General features: G+C 47.1%; 1 protein-coding gene across 1 annotated transcript in view; it reads left to right on the forward strand.

Moving 5' to 3' along the window:
• Positions 1-3,023: 3,023 nt before the first annotated feature.
• Positions 3,024-21,928, forward strand: part of UNC45B (unc-45 myosin chaperone B) — a 40,091-nt gene continuing 21,186 nt past the window's right edge. Inside the window, exons 1-9 of the mRNA XM_005583458.4 lie at positions 3,024-3,117; positions 3,470-3,637; positions 4,168-4,204; positions 5,198-5,373; positions 7,451-7,540; positions 9,113-9,280; positions 9,835-10,003; positions 13,953-14,123; positions 18,543-18,714. Of these exons, the coding sequence (XP_005583515.2) occupies positions 3,470-3,637; positions 4,168-4,204; positions 5,198-5,373; positions 7,451-7,540; positions 9,113-9,280; positions 9,835-10,003; positions 13,953-14,123; positions 18,543-18,714 (1,151 nt within the window). The 5' untranslated portion in view covers positions 3,024-3,117. The remainder of the gene's footprint in view (positions 3,118-3,469; positions 3,638-4,167; positions 4,205-5,197; positions 5,374-7,450; positions 7,541-9,112; positions 9,281-9,834; positions 10,004-13,952; positions 14,124-18,542; positions 18,715-21,928) is intronic.

Raw genomic sequence — 21,928 nt, forward strand, 5'->3', positions numbered from 1 at the left:
CATGCACCTGTAGTCCCAGCTACTCAGGAGGCTCAGATGGGTGAATTGCTTGAACCTAACCTGGCAGGTCAAGACTGCAGTCATCCATGATCATGCCACTGCATCCCACTTGTGACAGTGAGACCCTGTCTCAAAAAAAAAAAAAAAAAAAAAAAAAGAAATCACAGAATCACAGATCCATGGAATTATTTCATTCATTCATTCAACAAATAACATTGAGCACCTTCTTTTTCTTTTTTTATTCTTTTTTGAGACGGAATCTTGCTCTGTCGCCAAGATCTTGGCTCACTGTAACCTCCATCTCTGGGGTTCAAGCATGAGCCACTGTGCCCCACACCATTACAAATGCTTGGAATATGTGAGGGAACAACATAGACACAAATCCTTGCCCTCATGAGTGTTCTATGCTTCACAATTCCTTGCACATAATAAATGTTTAAGAAATGTGGGCCAGGTGCGGTGGCTCACGCCTGTAATCCCAGCACTTTGAGAGGCCTAGGCAGACAGATCACGAGGTCAGGAGTTCAAGACCAGCCTGGCCAACATGGCGAAACCCTGTCTCTACTAAAAATACAAAAATTAGCTGGGCGTGGTGGCACGCACCTGTAGTCCCAGCTTCTTGGGAGGCTGAGGCAGGAGAATTGCTTGAACCCGGGAGGTGGAGGTTGCAGTGAGCTGAGATTGTGCCATGCACTCCAGCCTGGGCAACAGAGGAAGACTCCATCAAAAAAAAAAAAAAAAAAAAAAAGGAAAAAGGAAAAAAAAAAAAGAAATGAGACTGGGAGGTATGTTGGCTCACGCCTGTAATCCCAACACTTTGGGAGGCCAAGGTGGGCAGATCACAAGGTCAGGAGTTTGAGACCAGCCTGCCCAACATGGTGAAAACCTGTCTCTACTAAAAATACAAAAATTGGCTGGGTGTGGTGGCACGTGCCTGTAATCCCAGCTACTCGGGAGGCTGAGGCAGGAGAATTGCTTGAACCCAGGAGGCGGAGGTTGCAGTGAGCCGAGATTGTGCCATGCATTCCAGCCTGGGTGACAGAGGAAGACTCTGTCTCAAAAAAAAAAAAAAAAAAAAGAAAAGAAAAAGAAAAAAAAAAAAGAAATGAGACTAGGAGGTATGGTGGCTCACGCCTGTAATCCCAGCACTTTGGGAGGCCAAGGCGGGCAGATCACTTGAGGTCAGGAGTTTGAGAGCAGCCTGCCCAACATGGTGAAATCCTATCTCTACTAAAAATACAGAAATTAGTTAGGCGTGGTGGTGGATGCCTGTAATCCCAGCTACTCATGAGGCTGAGGCAGGAGAATCTCTTGAACCCGGAAGGTGGAGGTTGCAGTGAGTCGAGATCACGCCACTGCACTCCAGCCTGGGCAACAGAGCAAGACTCTGTCTCAAACAACAGCAACAACAACAAAAAAGATGTTAAGAAATGCTTGTGGAATGAATTTCTGAATCAGTATTTGAATATAAGTTCCCTTGGACCTAAAGTCACAGAACTGCAGGTCTCTGCCAATGTCAGGATCCCTTATCCTATTACCTCATTGCTGCAGAGAGCTTGCCCCACGAAGGGGCCCAGGGCTTGCCGTAACATGAAGGCAGGAAATTCATCCATCTATTCATTCATTTATTTGCTCATTCAACAAACATGTGTTAGGGCTGGGCTTTGTGTCCAGCAGGGCAGTAGAACTTGTCCAAGGTCACAAAGCTGTGTGTCCAAGGTCGCAGGTCTGGGAATAGAATCTAGTGTCAGTGATTCCACCTGGGATTTTCTTCAGACCAGTCTTTCTCAGCTCTGGTCAGGTAAGTTTGAAGATATGTGTGGGGTGGAGGGGAGAGGGACGAGAGATGAGTGCAGGAAATCATCAGCATGAAGACACCACTCGTTCATTCATTCATCCATTCGTTCCATTCAGGAAACACACTTTGGACACCAACTGTGCCAGAACCTGTGCAGGAAGGGGGTTGGGGGACAAGCTACATGGGATGCTGTATTTACCTTCCAGGAGGGAGCTCACAGCCCAGGCTTGGGGGCACTGAAAGGCAGAAGAGTTCTGGGTCCAAGTAGGGACAATGTCATAAATTTGCTTCAGGAACTCCCAGTTAGCTAAGGAGAAACATTCCCGCCTCAGGAGAGACCCCTCTGTAATGGTGAATACATAGTTCTTGTCCCAGGAAGACCCCCTTCTGAGGAGGGAGCCTCAGTGTGTCCCAGGAGAGTTCTCAGTTGGGTAGGGGGACCTTTGGTCTCAGGGGAATTCACAGTCTGACCCAGCCCTTGCCCTAAGAGATCTCAGCCTGATGGGGGACACACCAAACCCACTCTCTGGGAGTTCCCAGTTGGATGGGAGAGGTAGGCTGAATATATCCACTCCATACACAGGGGGAGGAACAGGAGACCACATGAGGAACCAAACTAATGAACCACTCACTCACACTAAACTGAGTTAGCAAGTCCTGCCGGTCTTTCTGAAAAGCAAAGACATTTGGAACACGTGGAAGCAGCGTGGGTTGAGGTGTTGCACAGAAGTGGAAAAGGGAAGGGACTTTCTTCCTCTGTTCCTTCCCCCTCCCTCCAGAAAGGTATTTCTGGAAGTCTCCAGTTGGTCTGGGATCTGGGCACCTGCTGTGTGTCCCAGTCTGTCAGCCCCTCAGCTGTCACTCTGCTCCCAAAAATAGCAGTGGTTGAGGGGAGGGAGAGGGCGCTGTTTATCTGAGAGAGAGGTGGAAAGGGGCTTTAGAGCTGTGCCCAGGGAGGGAGTCTGCTGGGGGCTTCCTGTCCCTTCTGGATCTTTCTGCCACTCTCTTGCGTGCGAGTGCCTGAGCCCCCCCAGGATACCCCAGAGTGGGGTGCTTGGGTATAGGCCGGTCAGCACCTCCACGTGGTCATGACTGACCAGTCTGGGGAGGGGGAGGGCCCTGAGTATCAGTGACAGACTCCAGGGGCACCTGCCCCTGTGGCCAAATATGGTCCAGAGCCACTGGCTGAGGCAAGAAAATCTTTTGGGTGGGGGCTGGGAGGGGCAGACTGAGGCTGGCTGGCTGGAGGTTGACGCAGGAGTGCTCAGGGGAGCAGCATCACAGGAGGGCAGATCGAAAGCATTGTCCTCACTGAGAAAGTGAGCAGGGGCCTGGGGTGTGCCTCGGAATGGGGAGGGAGACGCGGACTTCTAAGACCTGCGACGAGAGTTCAGGCCTTTGGCACCAACTGAGTGGCTTCACCTGCTCAGGCTGGGAGGGACAGAGAGTGAGGCACAGGGACTTTCAACTTGGGCCAAGCTCTGAGCAGATGCTTTAATGCCTTCATGGGGCAATAAATTTGGGGGTTCTGGGGGTGGATCCCTTCCAGGCAGAATCCCCACCATCCTCTCTGGTGTGAGGGGACCCTGGAGCTCCGGACCTCAGACCAGGAGCCCAGCCCTGGGTCTGGAGTAAGGGGCTGACCAGACAGAGCTGCTCCTGTCCCGGCAGATGGCAGAGGTGGAAGCGGTACAGCTGAAGGAGGAAGGGAACCGGCATTTCCAGCTCCAGGACTACAAGGCCGCCACAAAGAGCTACAGCCAGGCCCTGAAGCTGACCAAGGACAAGGCCCTGCTGGCCACACTTTATCGGAACCGGGCAGCCTGTGGTCTGAAAACGGTCTGGGGCAGGGCAGGGCACGGGGCGGGAGTGAGGCAGAGGGGCCTTGGGGCTGAGTGGCAGCCCCTTCACCCTGATAGGAATTGCCCTTCATCGCAGCCAGCTCCACTGGGTGCCTGGGGTTAGAGAAGGGTGTCTCCCCTGACCCATGCCCTGGAAAGGCAGAAATTCATCCAGAGCAGAATCAGCCCAACGCCAGGTGCTTTCATATGTTATTCATGGCATCTTACTAATGGCTATGAGATAGCTGTTGCTGTCCTCCCCCTACTGCAGATACGAAACTCGGATCCAGAGGGCTTCATTAACTTGCTCAAGCTCTCCCAAGTAGTAGCAGAGCCGAGATTCAAACCTGGGTTTGCCTGATGTCAAAGCCTGTCCTCTTTGCCATGCCTACGAGGAGCATGCCCTGGGCCTCTGACAGCCTGCAGCTCCCCCAGCAAACCCTCTCCACTCACAGTGGGGACACTCTCTGGCCATCTCTGCATTGGGCCCACATTAACCGTGTCTCCTTCTCCTTCCCCTTTCCTCAGGAGAGCTATGTCCAGGCAGCTTCAGATGCCTCCAGAGGTGAGTCCCTCCCACCCCCGAGCTTGCCCTGTCACCTTCTCCTCTGCATGGCCTGGGTTTTAATCTAGTTACCATTTTGGGGGAAGAAACAGTGAGTATGGAGTGACTTCAGAAGGGAGAGAACAAGCTGGAAAAGGGACTAGAAACATACCCTCTGAAGAGCCGTTCAGGGAAGCTGCAATATTTAGCCCAGAAAAGGCAACTCCCAGGTGGGACAGAGCTGCCTTCAAATTCCTAAAAGGCTGTCACAAGGAAGAAGGATTGGATTTCATCTCAGGGGCTCCAGGGCTGGGCAATGTTACAGGGAACGCATTTCAGGTGTGGAGAGGGCAAGGTTTTCTGATTAAGCTGCCTGGCTGTCTTTTTCTTTTTTTTTTTTTGAGATGGAGCCTTGTTCTGTTGCCCAGACTACAGTGCAATGGCACGATCTCAGCTCACGGAAACCTCTGCCTCCCAGGTTCAAGCAATTGTCCTGTCTCAGCCTCCCAAGTAGCTGGGATTACAGGTGCCTGACACCACGCCTGGCTAGTTTTTGTATTTTTAGTACAGACAAAGTTTCACCATGTTGGCCAGGCTGGTCTCGAACTCCTGACCTCGTGATCTGCCCACCATGGCCTCCCAAACTGTTGGAATTACAGGCGTGAGTCACTGCACCAGGCCTACCTGGCTGTCTTGAGAAGGAGGGAGCTCTCCATTGCTGGAGGTATGCAAGCACCGATTGGTTAAGCCCCTGGCAGGGATCCTGTAGCAGAGACTGGAGCATTAGGAATTGGATGACATGACCCTCAAGCTCTCTTTCCACCTTGAAACTCTGTGGCTCTTACTGTCTGTCTAATAAAGGGGAGGTATGGGCCAGAGAGTCCACATGGGTGGATAATCTCCAAGGAAGACACAGAAGCCCAGCAAGAGCATGCTTCCTGGGGTTGGGGCAGTGGGGCTGGTGGTCTGTAGTCTGGTTCCCTAAGGCCCTCATCCTCCGACTTGCCTCGATAGCCATTGACATCAACTCCTCGGACATCAAGGCTCTGTATCGGCGATGCCAGGCACTGGAGCACCTGGGGAAGCTGGACCAGGCCTTCAAGGACGTGCAGCGTTGTGCCACCCTCGAGCCACGGAACCAGAACTTCCAGGAGACGCTGAGGAGACTCAACACCAGCATTCAGGAGAAGGTGAGCTGGGCCTCTTCCCACAACCCTTGGCTGCCCAGTCCCTCTCTTCATTCCTAGTAGGAATGGGTTAGGGAGGTGGGTCATCAGAGCAGGGCTAGCCCTACCTCCACACTCTGAGATAGAGACAGCAAGTGTCATGGGCAGGCTGCACAGAACAGCTAAGCAGGTGCTTCTATCTGTGATGCCTGTTTGAGGGCACAAGCCAGCCAAGGCTAGAACACAGGTCTTTTAAATTCCAGATGGGGCCTGGTGCAGTGGCTCATGCCTATAATCTCAACACTTTGGGAGGCCAAGGCAGGCAGATCACCTGACGTCAGGCAGTTTGAGACCAGCCTGGACAACATGGTGAAACCCGTCTCTATCACAAATACAAAAAATAGCCGTATGGGTGGGGGTGCCTGTAATCCCAGCTACTCAAGAGGCTGAGGCAGGATAATTGCTTCAACGTGGGAGGCGGAGGTTGCAGTGAGCTGAGATCATGTGCCATTGCACTTCAGCCTGGATGGCACAGAGAGACTCTGTCCCTCACACCCCCCACAAAAAAAAAAAAAAATTCCAGATGGAGACTTAGAAATATTATTATAACTTAGTATGTCTGCAACATGATCTATCCCTCTTTCTAAGTATTATAAAATACCTGGGAACTGAGCACATGGATGAGGGATAGAGGAGAGCCAGGCCCCATTAGGAGCGTGATTGTTTTTTTGGAGACAGACTCTCACTTTGTTGCCCAGGCTGGAGTACAGTGGCCCATGATCTCAGCTGCTCACTCCAACCTCTGCCTCCTGGGTTTAAGCAATTCTTGTGCTTCAGCCTCCCGAGTACCTGGAATTACAGATGTGCACCACCACACCTGGCTAATTTTTGTGTTTTTGATAGAGATGGGGTTTCACTATGTTGCCCAGACTGGTCTCGAACTCCTGGCCTTATGTGATCCACCCACCTCAGCCTCCCAAAGTGCTGGGATTACAATGTGAGCCAGGAGCATAAAATATTTTTTAGGAAATGGAGTAGGGTAGGGAGAACCTGGACAAGAGGTGAGAAATCCTGAACTCTAGTCCTGGCTCAGCTGCTAGTTTTGTGGGGCATCTGTTGGGGTGTTGGTTTCCTCTCTGTAAGAATGGTAAGGTAATCGATCACAAAATAGGCTGGGTGGGGTGGCTCACGCCTGTGATCCCAACACTTTGGGAGGCCAAGGTGGGTGAATCACTTGGCATGAGGAGTTCAAAACCAGCCTGGCCAGGATGGTGAAACCCCGTTTCTATTAAAAATATAAAAATTAGCTGGACATGGTGGCACATGCCTGTAATTTCAACTACTCAGGAGGCTGAGACAGGAGAATCACTTGAACCTGGGAGGCAGAGGTTACAGTGAGCCGAGATCGTGCCATTGCACTCCAGCCTGGGTGACAGAGTGAGACTCCATATCAAAAAAAAAAAAAAATTAAAAAATGAGCTCAGAAGTAGGTGGGAGTACTGTGGACCCCCAGAACAAAGTAGCAGGAGGTTCAAAACAGGCTGGCGAGGTGGAGGATGTTGATCAGTTCGGTCACTTTATGAAACACCCAGAGCAGTGGGGTTGGACTGGGGACTGCGAGGGACTAGATATCCCAACAAAATGAGTTTGATTTGCCTGAAACAGAGCTTGAAAGCTGCTTCATCTACACTTCAGGTGTGTTAAAAAGAAAAGAAAGAAAGCTGCTTCAGGATTCTGAGCATGGAGACATATTTCTGTTTTATCCCTATTTAAATGTCTAATAGCAAATGGTTTACTAGACTCTAAAACTGGGCTGAAGACCCTTTAGGCCTTCCCAGACTATTGCGATGTCTCAGTGGGATAACGAATGTAACCAGATGGTAAGCCTTCAGGGGCAAGGACTTGATTTTGTCCACAATTCGACTGTATTTATTCATTCATCGTAGTTATCCGGTAAGTGTTTGTCGAATGAATACATGAATGAATGTATGTGTGAGAGCCCAGAGTAGACGCCCTGATATTTACTGAGATGAACTGAATGTGGAGCTGAAATGACGTGGACCCCACCTGCCTCCTTCCCTACTCCTTCCTCTCTCCTCAGCTCCGAGTGCAGTTCTCCACAGACTTGAGGGTACAGAAAATGTTTGAAATCCTCTTGGACGAAAACAGTGAGGCTGACAAGCGGGAAAAGGTAAGTGCTGGCCAATATCATCCAGCCAGCAGAAGGACCCACTAGTCTGGACAGTGACATCATTCTGAGGGGGAAGGGGGACCGGAGGCCTGTCTTTGCAGCCCAGGAAGGAAAATTGGCCAAAGATTAATCACATTGGAACACAGTGTAAACCGTAAGAAAGACTGAGATTTGGGTGAATCCAGTGAGGACGGTCATGCAGCAGGGTTGGATCCTGTCTTTATTTGAAATTTTGATGTTTTGTTCATCGTGGATTTTTTTTGGCATTGATTTTGATTTTTAAAAATATAGCATTGATTATTATTTGATTATTGAGTTCGTTGGTGTCCCTTTAAATTTTGCACCCAAGGCAAGTACCTCATTTGCCTCACTGTAACTTCAGCCCTAAGAAATAACAGCCCGTTAAAATCATGTTTTATTTTATTAAAAAATATTGTTAAGAAGTCTTTCTGAAAAATTTAAATATTTACAGACATAATCATCCTCATAACCAAACTTGTTATCTTGTTTTTTTTTTTATGTTCCCTTCTAGTGCTTCTGCAAAGGAAAAAAATTGAACATTTGAGTGTTTTACATCTGTAAGAACTTGAGAAACAATGTCCACGGAATTTTTGTTAGTTTTATGGTCAATAAATCCATAAACTAGGCAAATATCTTTCCTAACAAACTCTTGTGAGAACATAATGAGTTGTTACAGATAAAACAAGTTTTTTGTTTTGTTTTGTTTTGTTTTTTTTTTTTAAAGTGCAAAGCCCTTAGCTGATAGTGATGGTTCTGGGCATGCTTGCCTGAAATTCTCTATTAAGCCCTCTCCCCAGCACCCAACTCAACATCTCTTTGCCCACCTCCTCACCTTCTTCTACCTCCTGTGTTTCTCAGCCCTGGGTTCTCAGGTCCTGCTTGAGACCTGGAGCCTTTTAAGGTTCGTGCATCCTTAAGTTGGAAGGCTTTCGGTGGGAAGAGACTTGGGAACCTGCTTGCTCAACTGCTGAAATTTACAGATGAGGAGTCTGGGGTCCAGAGAAGTGCCGTGACTCACCTGAGCTCATACAGCTACCAGGGAGCAGAATCAGAACTGAAACCCAGGGTTTTCAGGTCTCATCTAGTGTTTTTGCTGCTCACTTCCTGGGAACTTCAGATTCCTCTGAACAGGAAAATCAACAAAATGTTTAAGGACATGATTCTCCGTGTAAAAACACTACATTTCTCCACCTTTTTTCTAGTCCTTCTCTATAAGCATTATACACATCTTTATTTTAGCATAAGTGCAATTGGAGTAAACATATGATTCTGATTCTGCATACCAGTGCTTTTTCCATTGCTCTTAGTCTTTTTATTCATGACTTTAATGACTGCAATATATTTCATCCAGTTGGTCTTGATGCAAGTTACTTGGCTTTTTTTCTTGAATTATGTTCTTGGGCTGTGTTTCCAGGAGGGGGATTACAAGGTGAGATAACAGAACAATGTTCTGAAGATCCAGTCCTTGCACTGGCTCTTGTACTTGGCCCACGGTACAGGCCTGGGTGGCCATACCTCCCTCGTAACCCTCATTACCTCTTCCTCCTTCAGGCTGCCAACAATCTCATTGTCCTAGGCCGTGAGGAAGCAGGAGCTGAGAAGATCTTCCAGAACAATGGGGTAGCCTTACTACTGCAGCTTCTGGACACTAAGAAGCCTGAGCTGGTGCTGGCTGCAGTGCGGACCCTGTCGGGCATGTGCAGCAGCCACCGAGCCAGGGTGAGCCCCTGGCTGTAGGGCATGTGGAGCAGATGGCTACTGGTCCAAGGATCTGGAGGGTGATGCGTGGTCAGGGCTGTGGCTGGCATCAATGGAACCTCATAAAAAGTCAAAGCGTGTTCCAGTCTCTTTTTCCCTTTGAGTTAGAAATGGGTTTGACTAAGCAAAGACAAGTTATTGAAAGTGCTTAATGCAGAAGTGGTGAATGCAAAGGCTATGATAGTTTACATTTTCTCATGCTAAGTCTTTGAAACCCAGTGTGTATTTTACACTACAGCACATCTCCATATGGTCTTGCCACAGTGCAAGAGCTCAACAGCCCCATGTGGCCAGTGGCCACTGTATTGGATGGCACAGCTCTGACCTCTGGGGACAGGCATGGCTTGTGTCAAGAGGTTTCCAGGACCGGGGAGCCCCATGAGGCAATGGCTGCCTGGGCTGATTTCTCTACTGCATGGGATGGGGTGGGGAGGATTATCGCACCCTCTCTAACCTGCATGGCAGCTGGAATGGAAGGGCAAGGCAGCTGACCATGGTTCTTGCTGGGGTTCTAGGCCACAGTGATTCTGCATGCAGTGCGGATAGACCGAATCTGTAGCCTCATGGCGGTGGAGAATGAGGAGATGTCTCTGGCTGTCTGCAATCTGCTCCAAGCCATCATTGACTCCCTGTCTGGGGAGGACAAGCGGGAGCATCGAGGGAAGGAGGAGGCCCTGGTTCTAGGTAGGAAATATTCTTCAGTTTTAGTTCAAGGGGATGGGGAAAGAAAGAGTCAGTTGCCACCTCAGACTGGGCATTACCTGTATGTGGGGATGGCTTGGTTTGATGTCTTTTCTTTTCCTTTTTTGAGATGGAATCTTACTCTGTCACCCAGGCTGGAGTGCAGCGGGGCGATCTAGACTCACTGCAACCTCCGCCTCCTGGGTTCAAGCACCTCTCCTGCCTCAGCCTCCTGAGTATCTGGTACTACAGGCACACACCACCATGCCCGCCTAATTTTTGTATTTTTAGTAGAGACAGGGTTTCATCATGTTCGCCAGGCTGGTCTCAAACTCCTGACCTCAGGTAGTCTGTCCACCTTGGCCTCCCAAAGTGCTGGGATTACAGGCATGAGCCACTGCACCCGGCCTGTCATATGTATTTTCTGATTATAAAAGCAACAGGCATAGCTGCAGTATTCACAATAGCTAAAAGATGGATACAACTCGAATGTCCATTGGCAGGTTACTGGATGAGAAAAATATGGTATATACATACAATGGAGTATTAGTCTTAAAAAGACAAGAAAATTTGACACATGCTACAATGTCTATGAACATTGAGGACATTATGCTAGTGAAATAAGCCAGCCACAAAAGGACAAATACTGCATGGATCTACTCATATGAGATACTTGAGTAGTCAAATTCATGGAGATAGAAAGTAGAACAGTGTTTGGCAGGGGTTGGAGGAGGAGAAATGGGGGGTTATTGTCTAATGGGGATGGAGTTTCAGTTTTGCAAGATGAAAATAATTCTGTGAATAGATTGTGGTGTTTGCACAATGGTATGAATATACTTAATGCCATTGAACTGTACACTTAAAAATTGTTACAATGGTAAATTTTACGTTATGTAAATTTTACCACAACTTAGAAAAAGTAACAGAGACTTATTGAAGACATTTGGGAAAATATAGAACTATGTAAAAATGAGAATAAATGCCTATAATTACCCATTCAGATAATCACTATTACCATTACCACATGTATCTTTCCTGTCTTTTTTTTTTAAACCATCCATATCAATATCTAACAAAATTGGAATTCTGCTATGAATAGTTGCATGTTCTTTTCTTCATTGAGCATTATATTAATATTGCATACCATTTAATATTCTTAAAAAGGATTCCTTTGATTTTAATAATTAATTTTACATTTGTTTCCTGCACATGCATATACAGACTCATGCTTCTCCCTGCACATCCAGGTCCTAGGCATCAACTTAGAAAATGTTGCTCTGGGCCGGGCGCGGTGGCTCACGCCTGTAATCCCAGCACTTTGGGAGGCCGAGGCGGGCGGATCACAAGGTCAGGAGATCGAGACCACGGTGAAACCCCGTCTCTACTAAAAATTACAAAAAATTAGCCGGGCGCGGTTGTGGGCGCCTGTAGTCCCAGCTACTCGGGAGGCTGAGGCAGGAGAATGGCGTGAACCCGGGAGGCGGAGCTTGCAGTGAGCCGAGATCGCGCCACTGCACTCCAGCCTGGGCTGGGCGACAGAGCGAGACTCCGTCTCAAAAAAAAATAAATAAAAATAAAAATAAAGAAAATGTTGCTCTGGCCAGGAAGGTCAAAGAGGAAGGTTCGCTCAGAAAACTTTATTTTCAAGAACATCATAATCTTCCCTTGTATGGATAATTCATCAATCAGCTCTATATTATTGGAGATTTCAATTATTTCCAATTTGTATGTTTATACAAAACTCTCCAGGAGCCATTTTTGCATCTGTGCTTGCATTTATAATTTTTATTTATTTATTTATTTATTTATTTATTTATTTATTTATTATTATTTTTGAGACAGAGTCTTGCTCTGTTGCCCAGGCTGGAGTGCAGTGGCATGATCTCGGCTCATTGCAACCTCCACCTCCCAGGTTTAAGCAATTCTCCTGCCTCAGCCTCCTGAGTAACTGGGCTTACAGGAGCACACTACCATGCCTGGCTAATTTTTGTATTTTTAGTAGAGATGGAGTTTCGCCATGTTGTCCTGGCTGGTCTCAAACTCCTAAGTTCAGGTGATCTGCCCACCTCTGCCTCCCAAAGTACTGGGATTACAGGCATGAACTACCATGCCTGGCCTCATTTATAATTATTTCCTGGGGTCAAATTCCTAGAAATGGAGCATAACTAATGTTCTTTCTATATCTTGCTCTCTAATTTCTTTCTGAGAGGCTGCATCAATTTATACTCTCACCAAGCAATGATGAGAGTCCGCATTTCAACACATTCTCATCAGATTTGAATGCTATCCTTCTTAAGGATATTTGCCTTGGATGTAGATTAAAATTATCTTGTTTGATTCAAAATGAAGTACTCATGAGATTGATCATTTTTCTGTATCTTTGTTAGCCATTTGGATTCCTTTATCTGGATGGTTTGTTCATGTTGTTACCTATTTTTTAATGTTTTCCTTATTTGTTTATAAGAGGCTTTTTTCTTTTTCTTTTCTTTTTTTTTTTTTTGTTAGACAGAGTCTTGTCTATCACTCAGGCTAGACAGTAGTAATGCAGTCACAGCTCACTGCAGCCTCAAACCTCTGGGCTCAATCCTCCCACCTCAGCTTCTGGAGTCACTAGGACTACAGGCTCATGCCACCACGCCTGGCTAATTTTTTAAATTTTTCATAGAGACAGGGTCTCACTTTCTTGCCCAGGCTGGTCTCAAACCCCTGACCTCAAGTGATCTTCCTGCTGTGGCCTCCCAAAATGTTGGGATTACAGGTCACTGCACCCAGCCCTGAAGTCCCGGATTCTAGATGTGACTCTGACTTACTATTATTATAATGGTCAACTAGTCACTTTCCTTTTCTGAGCTAGAATCTTTGGAAGATCCAAGATGGCCCTGCTTGTGTGGCTGGCAGTTAACTGGAAATGTTGACCTTATGGCCTTGCTAGTGGCCAGCTTGGGTTTCTATAGAACATGGTGGCTGGATTCTAAATGGACAAGCCCCAACGTGCAAGTGCCATGTAAGTCTCTGGTTATGCCACAGGTCACGTAAGCAGCCCAAGGCCAGTGTGGGAGGAGATTACCCAAGAGCATTTATACTGAGGGTCGTGTTTCCCAGGGAGACACCAATTCACAATCTTCCATGACTTCCTTGGGTTGAGCATCTCTGCTACAAAATTCTTCCACATATTGATTTCCACTCTATCCCCTTGTAGCTTCCATCTGCCTCTGACCCAAAGTCTGCCCTCTGGAGTCTCACAGAAGGAGTCTATTATCTCACTCTCATGACTTGCCTTTGTCTGAAGATGAGCTGTCACATCGACTTACATCTTTCCTTCTTTAGGCGATGGAGCTGTATTCCTTCATCAGTTATTTATCTGACGTGGTTTGGAGAGCTTTGCTTTTCAGTTTGCCTGCCTTTGGGCTCCATCCTAGGATGAGAACAAAAATCTCTAAGTCTCAGGGAGGGCAAAATCAGAAAAAGGCATTTGTCTTTTAAGATCTACCAGTGGGCAGGAAGTCCTGGTGTCACAGGCAAAAGCTTGAATTCAGGTACCCAGCATGCCTGAATCTGTGGGGAGTGAAATGTCTCTAAAGAGTATAAATTCCCTTTCTGAAAAGCATTTTATTAAATCAGTTTATTAAAAACCACATAAAGCATCCCTGGAGCTCTGCCGCTCACTGCTAAGAGTGAAGAACTTTCTAAGAATCCAAACTGCTCAAGGATGGAATGAGCTGTTGTAGAAGTCAGTGTTCAGGGTGGCTGGAGGACCGCTTGCGGGTGTTGTCTAGGGATTTCTCTCCCTTTTTTCAGGTGAGATGGGCAATACTATACTCTCCTGGGAATTCACATATTCAGGAAGTAGTGGATTCAGTATTTCCAGAGTCTAGAAGCTGCTGCCCTTCCTGGTCATATATATGTGAGATTTCCTACCCCTTTCTACTTACCCCTGTCCTCTTGTTTTCAGACACCAAGAAGGACCTGAAGCAGATCACCAGCCACCTGCTGGACATGCTAGTCAGCAAGAAGGTATCTGGCCAGGGCAGGGATCAGGCGCTCAACCTGCTCAATAAGAACGTCCCCAGGAAGGACCTTGCCATTCACGACAACTCACGCACCATCTATGTGGTGGATAACGGTGAGAAGAGGGGAGGGTTTGGGGCTTGCTCAAGCCTTTTAAGTGGGCACCAGGGCACTAAACAGAAAATGGAAGATGTGAGGCTCTTGAAGAGGTCTTTAGTCCTAACTGAAAAGGTGAGAAAACGCGTTGGCACATCAGGATCACCAGTGGGCTTGTGAAGGTGCAGGTCAAGGCTCTGAATTCAGAGTCTGAACACGCCCAGGAAGTGCCCAAACACATCCCCAAAACGTGTGGGTGGAGCTACCTAGCAAATGGGGACAAGGACTCCACCAACCGCAGGGTAAAATTCCAGAAGTCTCATGGTTGGTAAAATACTTCACAGGCCTTTCAAAAGGGAGGAAATTGTATCAAGTATACTTTACATAAAGCACAGTGAGAATGTTTGTAAACCCAAAAGTATCTGAGACAGTTCTCAATCAATTTAGAAATTTATTTTGCCAAGGTTACAGACACGCCCCGCAGAGAGGAAACACAGAATCACAGAAACAGTCTGTGGTCTGAGCCTTTCTCCAAAGATGATTTTAAGGGCTTCAATATTTCAAGGGGAAAAGCAGCCTGGAGGGGAAAGAGGAAGGGTACGTTCACATTATATGAATGCACACGTTGGAAGAGAAAGGAGGAGGCAGGGAAATAGTCAATTACATATTTGTCTCCTGCTCAGTAAATGACCACTTTACACAAGATAAGGTGAACATAGAGTGGACATATTTAAGCACTAATTTACTAAACCTGTGGAGATATTTAATTTTTTATCTGTAGCTACCTGCTTAGGAATAAAAGGAAAGGCAGTCTCTTGCATGACTCAGCTTTCAGCTTAATTTTTTTTCCTTTGGTTTAGGGAATCGGGGGGGATCCCAAGATTTTATTTTAGTTTTTAAATTTATTTTTATTTATTTTTTTAGAGATAAGGTCTCACTGTGTTGCTCAGGCTAGAGTGCAGTGGCGTGATCATAGTCACTGCAACCTCAAATTCCTGGGCTGCAGCGATCCTCCTCCCCCTCAGCCTCCCAAGTAGCTGGGACCACAGGCACACACCATCATGCCCGGCTAATTTTTTTTATGTTTTGTGGAGATGTGGTTTTGCTATGCTGCCCAGGCTGGTCTCAGACTCCTGGATTCAAATGATCCTCCTGCCTTGGCCTCCCAAAGTGCTGAAATTACAGGCACAAACCACGGCACCAGGCCAAGATTTTATTTTCCTTTCACATGTTCTGGCAGTCACTCAATTTGTCAGCTCCGAGATGTTACCCCTCTCCTCAGTCAACTTCTTTGATTGTTAAGGAATCATACCTGTGGTTTTATGATCTGCTATGGTAAATTCTTCCAAAGATTTTATGACACACAGACTATCCCTTGTTCTAAAAGACTCAGATCAGCTTTTCCCAGCTTAAAAAATATCTTTTGATATTGCACTTCCCTTGTTTGGTTTTTACAGACCTCAACAAAGTACATGTGCAAGTGCTTAGACTTCAGCACATTACTCTACTGCTAAACGCCCAAACCCCACTTCCTCCCTGCCTCATTCTGGTCTTCTCCGCATGTATCATGAAACGTGAGCGTTAACAACAGACCTTCTCTCTCTGCACCAGGATCTAGGCTCATCCACGTGTTACGGGTTGGGACAGGTGGAGAGCACTATTTTTTATTCTGTTCTTTTTGCAAAGGGCACCAACATGGATAGCACTTGGGTAAAAATAATGTGGATTTAAAAATTCCAATATTCGAATACAAAGCTGCAATGTTGAGGTGTTACGTGTTGTGCAGACTGGGCTGGGAGACATGGTAAAGGAGCCGTCAGGATGTCAAACCTGAAGTGAGCTTTTGGGTGAGGGAAGGGGCAAAGATTAACAGGAAGAAGGTCTGGAGTGTTTGAACAGAAGAGAAACGAGATGCTCAAGGCGTGGGCAAGAATGGAAGGGGAGAGTGGGAGATGGGATTGGAGAGGTGCATTTGAGGGAGGCTTTTGGGACCCAGGCTGGGGACTCTGGGTTGGCTCATCAGGCACTTCCTGTTACTCCCCAGCCCTGTTGAGCACTTTTTAAATGTGTGGTTGTGACATAATAAGAAATATACATATTTGGTCTCTGCTGCTGTTTCCTGGCACACAGCTAACCTCTGAAGTGATAAGTATCTTTTTGTATGCTCATGTAATAACTGGTGGCTGGAATCCCCTAGGTAACCTCAGAATGTCAGAATGGGGGCCAGTTGCCAGGGGAAACAACCATGCAATCACAGGATTGGAACTTTCAGCCCCTTACCCTTTACCTCCAGGGAGGGGAGAGGGGCTGGAGGTGGGATTCATCACTAATAACCGATGATTTAATCAACCGTGCCTACGTAATGAAGCCTCTGTTTTAAAAAAATCCCTAACCAAAGGGGCTTAAAGTGCTCCCAAGTTGGTGAACCCATGGAGGTGCTGGTGAGGTGGCTACCTGGAGAGGGCATGGAAGCGCCATGCCCCTTGCCAATACCTTGCCCTCTGCATCTCTTCCATCTGGCTGTTCCTGAGTTTTTGTTTTTGTTGTTGTTGTTTTTTAAATAATAAATTGGTAATCAAGTAACTAAACTGGTTTTCTGAGTTCTGTGAGCCATTCTAGCAAATTATCAAACCCGAGGGAGAGGGTCATGGGAATCTCTGATTTATACTTGGCCAGTCAGAAGCACAGGTGGCAACTGGGACTGCTGGCATCTGAAGGAGGGTAGTCTTGTGGGACTGAGCCCTTAACCTATGGGGTCTGTGCTAACCCCAAATAGATAGTGTCAGAGTTGAATTGTAGGATACCCATCTGGTGTCAGAAGTAGGCTCTGAGAGTAGAAGCAGTTTAGGGAGGAAACAGAAGTTTTCCTTTAAGTGGTGAAATGTAGGTTGCACAAAATTTAATGCCAGGCACTTTCTTTTTCTTTTTCTTTCATGTGTGGAGATGGGCTATGTTGCCCGGGCTGGTCTCAAACTCCTGGGCTCAAGTGATCCTCCCACCTCGACCTAACCAAAGTGCTGGAATTATAGGCATGAACCACTAAGCCACTTCCAGGCACTATTTTTTTTTTTTTTGAGACGGAGTTTTGCCCTTGTTGCCCAGGCTGGAGTGCAATGGCGTGATCTTGGCTCACTGCAACCTCCACCTCCCGAATTCAAGCGATTCTCCTGCCTCAGCCTCCCAAGTAGCTGGGACTACAGGCACCCGCCACTGCGCCCAGCTAATTTTTTTGTATTTTTAGTAGAGGCGGGGTTTTGCCATGTTGGCCAGGCTGGTTCCAGGCACTTTTAATTCCCTCCTAACATCTAGAGTTACATGCCTCCCAGCTTTTACCCGGAATGTTCTTCCTCCCACTTCCTTGTACTACCCAAGGTCTGACCAGCCCCAAGCCACCTCTAAAACCTGGCTCTGAAATCCACCTGTCTGTTGCCCCAGAGGCAATATAGTGTGACGGCTTACATCACAGGCTTTGAAATCAGACGTGATTGGGAGTGTGTCCTTGCTATGTCACTGGGCAACTTACTTGACTTCTCTAAGGCTTGTTTTTCTTCTCTGAAAGATGGGAATAATGATATCTAACCGGTAGGGGTATTGTTAGGATTAGATGAAGTTAATGTGTATAAAGCTCTTGGCATGTAATAAGTGCTCAGAATAAATTGCAGATATTATTTTGTTGAAGTGAATGACCCCATTTTCAGTGCTACCCTTCTATACTTATCACATCTCATTGTAATCTTCATATGTCAGTTTTCCCTATTGTATTGTGAGCTTTTGGAGGTCAGAATCGTATCGTTTATTTTGGTAGCCAGTACCCCAAAGGTGCTCATTTATTCAACAAAGACATGACTGTTGAATTTGCCCGATGGTAATAGGAAGCCATTGAAGATTTTTCAACAGAAGAGATGAGAAGACATCATCGTAATAAATGTAAATATGGCATTTACTAAATACATAATAATTACACACTCAATAATGAACATTTATTGAGTGATAGTGATGTGTCTGGATTGACAGCAGGGTTTCCATACGTTATCTCATTGAGCCCTCAAACTTTATGAGGTAGGTAGTATTGTTCTCATTTTATAAATGAAGAAGCCGAGGCTTGAGGAAGAGAATATGAAATAGTATTTGGAGAAGTCTATACATCAACCTGTGGAATGTCAGCATTGGTAGAGTTCCCTGAGATCAACTAGTCCTGATTTTGTACATATGAAAATAGAGGCCCCTAGAGGGAGGTGAATTGGTCAAGGTGGGGGCAGTGTCAGGTGTAGAACCTGGGTCCCTTGACCCCATTCTAGGTCCCTTCATTCTGGATGAACTACATGTGTTCTACAGACAGGGCTGGAGAGAAGCTGGTGATAACACGTCACTGAGTGAGGGGTGTTTGTGAGGATGGAGCCCAGCAGGAATCTTAGGCTTGCCACTGTCTACCCTGCAGGTCTGAGGAAGATCCTGAAGGTCGTGGGGCAGGTTCCAGATCTGCCATCCTGCCTGCCCCTGACTGACAACACCCGCATGCTGGCCTCTATCCTCATCAACAAGCTCTACGATGACCTGCGCTGTGACCCGGAGCGCGATCACTTCCGCAAGATCTGCGAGGAATACATCACGTAAGTTTCCTGGAGGACTCACAGGGTCAGGCTCTGTCTTAGTTATCTACGGCTGTGTAACAAATTATCTCAAAATTTAGCAGCTAAAAACAATAATGTTTTTTTTTTATCTCACACCAGAACAGAAATTTGGGAGTGGTTTGGCTGGGTGGCTCTGGCTTATGATCTTTCATGAAGTTACAGTCATGTGCTGGCTGGGGCTGCAGCCATCTGAAGGCTTGATGGGGGCTGGAAAATGCTTCCAAGATGATGGACTTATACAGCTGGCACATTGGTGCCGGCTGTTGGTGGGAGGCCTCGGTTCCCCCCGCTGCAGACCTCTCCAGAGGCTGCTGAAGCGTCTTCACTGCATGCCATTGGCTTGTCCCACAGTAAGAGATCCAAGAGGGAGCAAGGCCGCAGGGAGATGTCTTCTCTATCTAGCCTCAGAAGACACATGTCATCACTTCCGCCACATTCTATTCATTAGAAGCAAGTCAGTAAGTTTGGCCTACATTTAAGGGGAAAAAATTAGGTTTCACTTTTTGCAGGGAGGAGTGTCAACATATTTTTGAACATATTTTATTTATTTGTTGAGACAGGGTCTCACTCTGTCCCCCAGGCTGGAGTGCAGTGACACAATCATAGCTCACTGCAGCCCCAAACTTTTGGGCTCAAGTGAGCCTCCTTCCTCTGCCTCAGCCTCCCGAGTAGCTGAGACTACAAGCGTGCACTACCATGCCTGGCTAATTTTTGTATTTTTTGTTTCACTGTGTTTCCCAGGCTGGTCTTGAACTCCAAAGCTCAAGCAATCTTCCTGCCTCAACTTCCCAAAGTGCTGGGATTACAGGCATCAACTACCTTGCCCAGCCATGGACATTTTAAACCTACCACTGGCTTCTGTGGTTGAAAGGAACAAATGCCAGCTTGTCAAGGAGGGAGGCCCCGTTCTTTCAAGACTAAGAACTGTGTGGCTTTGCAGAGTTAGACAGGGGTTAGGGCCCTCAGCAGCTGCAGTTCCTGGGTCTCCTTACTGGCACTCCAGCATCAGTGTGACTCCAGTGCATGACCTTTTAATTCTTTATTGCAGTGATTCTAAGACTTGTAAATTATTCAGATTTCTGAGATATCCCCTCTTGACTCAGTAGTTTGCGATGTGGCTCAGGAAGCTGCATGCTTAAAAACACTCCAGGTGAGTCTTAGGTGGGTGAAGACGTTGCCTTTACTCTGCTTTTCCTTTCTATGTTCCAGGGGTCAACAAACCTTTTCTACGAAGGGCCAGAGAGTAAATATTTTAGTCTTTGTGGGACATAAAAGTCTCTGTCAACATATTTTAAAAAATCCTTTAAAATGCAAAAAACTGGCTGGGTGCAGTGGCTCATGCCTGTAATCCCAGCACTTTGGGAGGCTGAGGCATGCAGATTACCTGAGGTCAGAAGTTCAAGATCAGCCTGACCAATATGGTGAAACCCCATCTCTACTAAAAATATCAAAAATTAGCCGGGTATGGTGGCGCATGCCTGTAATCCCAGCTACTAGGGAGGCTGAGGCAGAAGAATCACTTGAACCCAGGAGGTGGAGGTTGTAGTGAGCCAAGATCGTACCACTGCACTCCAGCCTGGGTGACAGAGCAAAACTCCATCTTAAAAAGAAAAAAAAAATGCAAAAAGCTGCTGGCCAGGTGTGGTGGCTTATGCCTGTAATCCTAGCACTTTGGGAGGCCGATGTGGGAGAGTCACCTGAGGCCAGGAGTTCGAGACCAGCCCGGGCAACGTAGAGACCCCATCTCTAAAAATAAAAAAAAATTAAAAATTAGCTAAGTGTGATGGTGCACCCCTGTAGTTCCAGTTACTTGAGAGGCCGAGGTAGGAGGATCACTTGAGCCCAGGAGGTCAAGGCTGCAATGAGCCGTGAATGCACTACTGCACTCCAGCCTCGGTAACAGAGTGAGGCCCTGTCTCAAATAAAATAAAATCATGTGAAAGCTATTCTCAACTCCCTGGATTTGCCAACTCCTTCTCTACCCCATGGCTTCTACTCACCCTGACTTTGGTTCACTGATCTCTTCTTAAGGCTTCTCTCTTTCTCTATCTCAGTTTCAACTTTTCCTGCTGACTTCTTGAGTCCCTCATGAGGTCCCCAATTGACTTCCATTACTTGTCATCCAGCTAGTTCTTTTTTGGGCTTGTTGATTGAACCCCCCCTCCTGTCAGCCTGTGGAATGCTGAGAGGAGGGATCACTGCCTTCATCAAATGGTACCCCAGCCTGCCCCTAGCAAGAGTGGAATACACCCTGCTTCATCAGGGGCGGGGGCTGTGTGGGGACCCAGTGCCAGCTCAAAGGTCAGACCCCAACTAATTATGAAGGATGCTGGTTCCCTGGCACTGAGTGGAGAGATGAGGCACAGGACATGCGATACTGAAGCTGGAGGGGCTCTCAGAGCTTCCAAAGCTGACTCCTCTTCCCCAGGGGAACTTACCCGAGATCCTCCAACAATCAGAGGCAGACATGGGACCAGAGCCCAGGTCTTGGACTCTCGGTGTGAAGTTCTCCTGACCAGTCCACACTACCTTCTTGCATTTATACACAGCTGCATGTCCACTGTGCACATCTGCCCTGTTTCCCACAATGCACCAATCTGGGCAGATGAGAAGCATCAGAAGGCATGTCACCTCTGACATTCCCATGTAGAGATTCTCCCCTAGAGTAGATGGTAATAGATTCTGAAAGCAAGGCAGAACATTCCTGGATATCTAACCCACATGCTCACTGACAGGGGACGGACTGAAACCAGATCACCAGAGGGGAGTGACCGGCCCAGGCCATGTCACAGTGAGATAGTGTGAAGGGCATCATGCTAGGCCTTTTTGTGTTGTCGATGCTGTACTGTCTTCCCCGACACAGCAGCTTCTGGAAAGGCTGTCAATTGACAGCTCTCAGCTGTTCTCTCTCTCTGGGACTTGCCTCAGTTGGGGAGAGCTGTTTCACCCTCTCCAGGGAAGCCAGTGTGCAAAGACTCGCCCCAGGCTAGCTGAGGTGACTCAGACCTATAATAGCAGTGCTTTGGGAGGCCAGGTGAAAAGATCACCTGAGGCCAGGGGTTTCAGATCAGCTTGGGCAACAAAGCAAGATCCCGTCTCTACCAAAAATTTAAACAATTATCTGAGCATGACGGTGTGCACCTGTAGTCCCAACTGCTCAGGAGGCTGAGGTGGGAGGATTGCTTGAGCTTAG

The sequence above is a fragment of the Macaca fascicularis genome, chromosome 16, assembly GCF_037993035.2.
Source record: "Macaca fascicularis isolate 582-1 chromosome 16, T2T-MFA8v1.1".
In the NCBI taxonomy this organism is placed as follows: Eukaryota; Metazoa; Chordata; class Mammalia; order Primates; family Cercopithecidae; genus Macaca; species Macaca fascicularis.